The sequence below is a fragment of the Phytophthora infestans genome, genomic scaffold, assembly GCF_000142945.1.
Source record: "Phytophthora infestans T30-4 supercont1.9 genomic scaffold, whole genome shotgun sequence".
Classification (NCBI taxonomy): domain Eukaryota; phylum Oomycota; class Peronosporomycetes; order Peronosporales; family Peronosporaceae; genus Phytophthora; species Phytophthora infestans.
In genome coordinates, this window is record NW_003303750.1 from 663104 (window position 1) to 670491 (window position 7388).

The window sequence follows — 7388 nt, forward strand, 5'->3', positions numbered from 1 at the left end:
GGATGCTGTGGATGCGGAGGTTGCTTTTGCTGGAGTAGACGTCGCAGATATAGAGGCATTCGTGTTTGAAGCCATGTCGCTGCCAGACACAAGAAATACCGTGTCATCGCTGACCCCCGAGCGCTCAGCTCTGCGTGTGTTGCTCTGCGCGATAATTTCTGAAGCGCAAATATCCAGGCATGCGTCTTTCGCTTTTTTCTTTGCCGATACAGCAGCTCGCTTCTCGAAATATTCTTTTTCTAGAAGCACATATTCATTTATTAGTCCTGGCAAAGTTTCGTACTCACTCAATTCATTGGCAGCGTCTAGCGATTCTTGAATGCCGCTACCGATGGCGGATTTAAGCTCTCCTTTCTTCCAGTTCTCCCTGAGTGTGCGGATGCGGTCTTGAACTTGCTTGGTGTTGAGCTGCTCGGTGAGGCCCTCTGCTTCCGAGACCCGCCTGGCAACAAGCTCCCAAGCGTTGCCAGTTTGACCATACTTGGCGCTGTATGGCTTAACTTCTTTGAGGACCTTCATCAACACTTTGTCGGTCTTCTCCTCGAACCGAAACACACCCATTTGAGCTAAATTCTTACTGTTGCAAACTAAAATCAGACTACCAGCAATGAACAGCCTCTCGGTTCTCTTAAAATAGCTGTTGAAACTCACACTGTCGAACTTGTGGCAAAGCCATATGTCCGACAAAGTGGGTTAGCCTAAAGACCTCTATTTTCCCTTGCTATACGCAAACGTCTGCTATATTTTGAATGCAGTCGAAATTTAGACTAAAACTCACAAAATTATTTCTTGTGTTTGTACTCCATTTTGATGTGCAGGCCACTTTCGAACGGACTCAGAAGCAGATACATTCACTGCACGCTTCATGGCGGACACTAGCGAGCCGGGGTTGCCTCTAGACGGCACACATGGTGCGTTCCCTCATTATAACTTGTAGATCTTCTCTTCCTCTATTTATTCCTAGTTATTTCACCTAGATTCTTACGCTTATTGCTTTGTTATCCGTCATCTCCTATCGCCGGACTTTCGACCATGTCACATGCGTATCAGTGCCGTTAATCCACCTCGAGTTTCGCTATCGTCAAGTGGATACGGTGCTAGCACTAGCATATGGCGGTGCCTGCTTCTTCGCCTTCTGGGCCTTCGCCATGCACGCGCAATCGCCCACGCGTCAGGCCGCCACTCTCGGCTTCTATTTACTCATGGGACTGGCTTCGCTCACCCGCGTATTATGGTTCGCCACGCCCTACGGTGTGCAGTCGGTACTGGTAGAGCCACCACGGATCATGATGGGCGACGAGGGCTCCGTCCAGTTCCTATTGGCGGAAGCAGTCGAGCTGCTGGGCTCCTTCCTGCTCTACAGCGTCTTTGTGCTCATCGTCGTCTTCTGGGCAGACATGCTACGTCGCCTCTTCACACACGAGAGTGTGCGTTCGCATCCTCTACGCCTCTTCTTCTTCGTATTTGGCGCCATAGTAGCGATCCAAGCCTTGGGCTTCATAGTATTTGCAGCCAAGAAAGAAGACTCGTACTGGCTCATGATCTACGACGACGTCGTCATGTGTCTATTGTCGATTGGGTCACTTGCAGCGGTGCTTGTGTACTCATTTAGGATGAAAACGGTACTACAGGCCTTCCTTGAGGTCAGCCAGATCGACACAACCGACCGGATCAAGGCGGTTAACTGGGCCACGTCCATCTGCGCCTTCTTCCTCGTGTCCAATTGCGTCTTCCTCATCTACTCGATCGTGAGTCTCGCGCATTTCCATCGAGCTGGAGCGTATCTCGAGTCCAAGTGGTGGTGGCTCTTTGTGGCCTCTAAACATCTCGTGGAGATCTTCGTGTTATACTTTTTACTCTACACGCTCTGGGGCAAGAGCTCGGACGACGCAGAGAACTCCAAGGACGGATACGAACCCATTCCAGACTATCTCGACGACGACGACTCGAACGGCGTCAACGCATCGCCTAGCACACCCAGACGTTATCGCTAGAGGCAGCACGTGGAAGGGAATAAAACACAAGTCCGACACATTTTTAACAATAAAAAACACCCACCGAGAAAATCATATTTAGCTCTTCTTCTCTCTCTCTAATTGTCAGTGAGATCGTCGTTCAGGTTGACGCCAAGTTCCTTGGCCACTTGCAGCATGTCCTTATCGCCTCGGCCACTAACGTTGATGACGACCACCTGGTCGGATGACAGGGTGGAGGCAAGCTGGACGCCGTAGTGTACTGCGTGCGCACTCTCCAGTGCCGGGATGATTCCTTCGTGTAGAGAGATGAGCTGAAAGGCCTCCAGTGCCTCCTTGTCCGTCACGCTGACGTACTTGGCACGGCCAGAGTCCTTCAGGAACGCGTGCTCCGGGCCGACACCGGCGTAATCCAGACCAGCAGACACGGAGTGGGTCTCCATGACTTGACCAGCAGGATCCTGCATGATGTAAGTCTTGGTACCGTGCAACACGCCTGGCCGGCCGCCTAGGAGTGTAGACGAGTGACGAGGAGTGTCCACGCCGTCACCGCCAGCCTCAACGCCGTAAATGGCCACCTTGTTGTCCTTAACAAACGGGTGGAACATACCGATAGCATTGCTACCGCCACCCACACAAGCCACAATGGCATCTGGCAGACGGCCAATCTCTTCTTGTAGCTGGGCCTTAATCTCGCGGCCAATGATCGCCTGGAAATCACGCACAATAGTCGGGAACGGGTGTGGCCCGATGGCCGAGCCGATAATGTAGTGCGTGTTGTCCACATTAGTTACCCAGTCGCGAATAGCTTCGTTTACGGCGTCCTTAAGCGTCTGGGAGCCGCTCTTGACGGCAATAACCTTGGCGCCCAACATCTTCATGCGGAAGACGTTTAGTGACTGGCGCTGCGTGTCCACGTAGCCCATGTAGACCACGCAATCGAGACCCAGTAGAGCGCAAGCCGTGGCCGTGGCTACACCATGCTGGCCAGCGCCAGTCTCGGCGATGATGCGGGTCTTACCAAGACGCTTGGCCAGCACAGCCTGTCCAAGCGCGTTGTTAATTTTGTGTGCGCCCGTGTGCGCCAGATCCTCGCGCTTGAGCCAGATCTGCGCGCCCCTGGCGTGCGCCGTCAGACGCTTGGCATGGTACAGAGGCGTAGGGCGGCCGATATAGTCGCGGCCCAGATGCTCCAGCTCTTCGCGGAAGGCCGGGTCCTGTGTGGCCTTGACGTACTCGTCGATGAGGTTGTGGTGCGCCTGGATGAGCGTCTCGGCCACGAAGCAGCCGCCGAACTGGCCGAAGTACGCGTTCAGCTCCTCGGCCGATGTGTACACGGGCGGCGCATTGGACACGTCTAGGTACTTCTTGTAGTTGGAGCTGTTGTCAGTCATGGTGGCGTATAGGACTGCGAATTGGAGAGTGGTGGAGGACCCTCTGACGTAGTTGGATAGCGCCACCGGAAATTGGCGTCAACAAACACCACCGAATGGCTTGATGATGACGCGCAGCTGTACATGTGTCAGCACAGAGTTGATGTTTCAAAGCAATTTTCTTTTTCGCTTCTGAAAAAGCATTTGTTTTTCTGCTTCTGAAATCTGGAAAACACGTTTTTTTTCTGGAACACCCAAACATTTTGGAGACTTTTCAGCAATTCTAATCTGATCCTACCCATTCTTCTTTTTAAATGGGTTTACTCTGCGTACTCAGATCCACACACAAAAAACTCTTATTCCATACAAGAACTATTTTTTGTAAGCGATTGAAGAGGCTCAGTTTTTGGATCCGATTCCTCGGCGCTTACCAAACCAACAGCATGGCAGAGATGAAACGCGTAGGCTATCTAAGTGGTTGAGGTGTTGGGTGGTAGACATATGAAGCTTCCCTTCCACATGAGTCGTGTCCTTTTCTTTTTTCTTAGAAATCATTTTTTCCTGTTTGTTCCTAAAATTCTCAGCGTATGTAAAAATACTTTCGAGACTTGAGTATTTAATGGGAAGCGACGCGCTGCAATGCGGTCGTTACGTGTGCATCCTTGGCACGGGGTTTCTCTTCTTGACCAGTCGCATCAGTCCTGGAAGCGCAGCGTGCAGTAGATAAGCTCTCCACTCTCAACGCCTAATTCGTCGATTTAGTATACCAAGTCGTCCGCCATGATCAGTGCTCTGTTCCTCATCAGCCAGAAGGGTGAGGTAGTGCTCAACCGTTTTTACCGTGACGACGTGAGCCGACGCGCGGCCGACAATTTCCGACTGCAGGTGATCGCTGCCAAAGAGACGGGTACGCTCCCGCCTGTCAAGGTCATCGATGGGTGCTCGTTCCTGTACACCCGCCACGAGAACTTGTACCTGGTGGCTGTCTCTCGCGCCAACATCAACGCCGCCTTGGTCTTCCAGTTTCTTTACCAGCTCAACATCATCTTCAAAGAATATTTCGGCAAAAAATACAATGAAGAGACCATCCGAGACAACTTCACGCTTGTGTACGAGCTGCTGGACGAGACCATGGACCACGGTTACCCTCAGAATTGCTCCAGCGACGTGCTCAAGCTGTTCATCAACCTTGGATCGTCCCTCGCCGTGCGTCTAGTCCGTTATACCCCTCTTACTCTTACCATGCATCTAAGTCCATGGTCGTTTCCTATTCGTTTTTGTAGACCCCTGAGAACCCTGGTGGGGCCCCACCTTCTCAGTTGACATCGCAGATCACAGGTGCCATCGACTGGCGTCGTGAAGGGATCCGCTACAAGAGAAACGAGGTGTACCTTGATGTCTTTGAGAGCGTGAACTTGCTCATGTCTTCCAACGGTACAGTGCTGCGCAACGAAGTGGCAGGTCAGGTGGTCATGAAGACGCTGCTCACGGGCATGCCAGAGTGCAAGCTCGGACTGAACGATAAGCTCACGATGCAGAAGGGAGACGCTCCATCCGCTAAGGTAGCTGGTCAGAAGCGCGGCTCGCGTGAAGTCGAGATCGACGATTGCACGTTCCACCGCTGTGTGCGTCTAGGCAAATTTGATGCCGATCGAACCATCACGTTCATCCCTCCGGATGGAGAGTTCGAGCTTATGAAGTACCGTGTGACGGAGAATATCAACCTCCCTTTCAAGATCATGCCCGCTTATCAGGAGCAAGGCACCACTCGTCTCTCTGTCACACTGAAGCTGGCCTCACTCTTCAGTCCGCGGTTGTTTGCTACCAATGTCGTTATCAAAATACCGGTAAGCACCTGTGCTAGTATGGATCTAAGAAAGAGTATGCTCACCAGTCTTTATTGTCCTCTCGCGTAGACGCCACCGAATACAGCTCGAGCTAAGATCAATGCTCCCATCGGCAGAGCCAAGCACGAACCAGAAAACCATGCGATCGTGTGGCGTATCCGCAAATTCCAAGGCAAATTGGAGCGGATGCTGGACGCTGAAGTGGAGATGCTGAAGGGCACAAAGGAAAAGCTGTGGTCGCGTCCACCAATTCAGATTGAGTTCCAGGTGCCAATGTTCACGTCGTCAGGACTACACGTGCGGTTCCTCAAAGTATTTGAGAAAAGCTCTTACCCGACGACCAAGTGGGTCCGCTACGTCACGCGTGCCGGACAATATCAACTCCGCATCTAATCAGGTCCAAGCTTGGGAGCAGACTGATACCTGCCAAATCAAACGTGGAGTCGGTAGTATCCCGCTAAAAGAAAAAACACATACTATTGATTTTAAGCGCAACTAACTGAAGATGTATTACGTTTAATATCTCCTTTATGAACAAGAATTGAGTAGCACAGCTAGGTCATTACGTCGGGCGGTACTAGCCGATGAAGACAACTTGATCCGAAAGTATGGCCTTAGTTGTGTTCGGCACCAAATCCACTAGCAACGGATGCGATGTTATACTCTTCACCAAGTCCAACCATGAGCACCAGCACCGCCAGACACGCCGCCGCTAGCACCACCGCGAACGCCACCGCTTGCACCGCCAGACACGCCGCCTCCGATGCCGCCGTTGGCACCACCGCCCACGCCTCCAGACACGCCTCCAGACACGCCTCCGCTAGCACCACCGCGAACGCCACCGCTTGCACCGCCAGACACGCCGCCTCCGATGCCGCCGCTCACTCCGCCGCCAACACCGCCTTGGGCTCCACCAAACACGCCTCCTCCGATGCCGCCGTTGGCACCACCGCCCACGCCCCCAGACACGCCTCCGCTAGCACCACCGCGAACGCCACCGCTTGCACCGCCAGACACGCCGCCTCCGATGCGGCCGCCGATGCCGCCGCTCACTCCGCCGCCAACACCGCCTTGGGCTCCACCAGACACGCCTCCTCCGATGCCGCCGTTGGCACCACCGCCCACGCCCCCAGACACGCCGCCGCTAGTACCACCGCGAACGCCACCGCTTGCACCGCCAGACCCTCCGCCGCCGATGCCGCCTCCGATGCCGCCGCTCACTCCGCCGCCAACACCGCCTTGGGCTCCACCAAACACGCCTCCTCCGATGCCGCCGTTGGCACCACCGCCCACGCCTCCAGACACGCCTCGCCTAGCACCACCGCGAACGCCACCGCTTGCACCGCCAGACACGCCGCCTCCGATGCCGCCTCCGATGCCGCCGCTCACTCCGCCGCCAACACCGCCTTGGGCTCCACCAAACACGCCTCCTCCGATGCCGCCGTTGGCACCACCGCCCACGCCCCCAGACACGCCTCCGCTAGCACCATTGCGAACGCCACCGTTTGCAGAACCGTGGCCTTGAGCAGATCCGGAGATCCCGCCATTACCTTTGCCGTTGGCACCGGACTGTACACCACCGTCTGTGCCGCCAGATTCGCCACCCGACCCTCCGCTGTTGGCCGATCCCTTATCGTGCGAGTTATTTTGGTCGGCGTTATCTCCCTTTCCTTGATCGACATCTCTCGCTGTAGTAGGCGCGGGAGTGACAGGCTGGGGCGAAAGTGTCGTCGGTGCAGGAGTGACAGCCGGAGTCGTAGAGGGGGTAGTTTTTTCAGGGCATGGGGTCAGGACAACATTGGCTGGTTTGGTCGAGGGTGCTCCAGACGTCTTCGTGTAGGTGTCAGCGTTCGAGATGTTTTGCTGGGCCTGTTGAGCGATGTTACCTGCTTCCGCGAGCGATCCCATTGCGGTCGCAATCACAGCAAGGTGGGCAATAATCTTGGTAAGGTTCATCCTGGACAAAGAGACTGGGGAACTGGACAAAGAAGACTTGACTTGGACTGAAGAAAAACGTTGAAGGAGAACTACCTCGCTGGAGTAGTTACTGCTAAGCAAATTTGAAAATGAGCACAGTCTGCGGCGATGATTTTCGGTGCGCAACTAAAGCCTCGATTCCCAGTCCAAGTTCGTCTCACCTGCGTTACCACCCGGTTTGCATTCTCTACCATAAGCACGGTAGCGTCTTGTAAGAG

At 54.2% G+C, this 7388-nt stretch overlaps 4 protein-coding genes across 4 annotated transcripts; 2 read left to right on the forward strand and 2 right to left on the reverse strand.

The window, feature by feature from the left end:
- Window positions 1–865: 865 nt before the first annotated feature.
- PITG_05804 (uncharacterized protein) lies at window positions 866–1994 on the forward strand (the record flags this gene model as incomplete). Its single annotated transcript, XM_002998003.1, has 2 exons — window positions 866–911; window positions 1051–1994. 2 exons carry the CDS (start codon window positions 866–868, stop codon window positions 1992–1994), a joined length of 990 nt encoding a protein of 329 aa, XP_002998049.1.
- Window positions 1995–2048: 54 nt separating this feature from the next.
- On the reverse strand, window positions 2049–3386 carry PITG_05805 (tryptophan synthase; the record flags this gene model as incomplete). Its single annotated transcript, XM_002998004.1, has 1 exon — window positions 2049–3386. The coding sequence occupies one exon, from the start codon at window positions 3365–3367 to the stop codon at window positions 2093–2095; it is 1275 nt and encodes a 424-aa protein (XP_002998050.1).
- A 682-nt stretch (window positions 3387–4068) lies between these two features.
- PITG_05806 (AP-2 complex subunit mu) lies at window positions 4069–6216 on the forward strand (the record flags this gene model as incomplete). The annotated part of the gene is made up of 3 exons (XM_002998005.1): window positions 4069–4552; window positions 4630–5193; window positions 5263–6216. 3 exons carry the CDS (start codon window positions 4127–4129, stop codon window positions 5584–5586), a joined length of 1314 nt encoding a protein of 437 aa, XP_002998051.1.
- PITG_05807 (uncharacterized protein) lies at window positions 5860–7149 on the reverse strand (the record flags this gene model as incomplete). Its single annotated transcript, XM_002998006.1, has 1 exon — window positions 5860–7149. The coding sequence occupies one exon, from the start codon at window positions 7147–7149 to the stop codon at window positions 5860–5862; it is 1290 nt and encodes a 429-aa protein (XP_002998052.1).
- Between the last annotated feature and the right edge of the window lie 239 nt (window positions 7150–7388).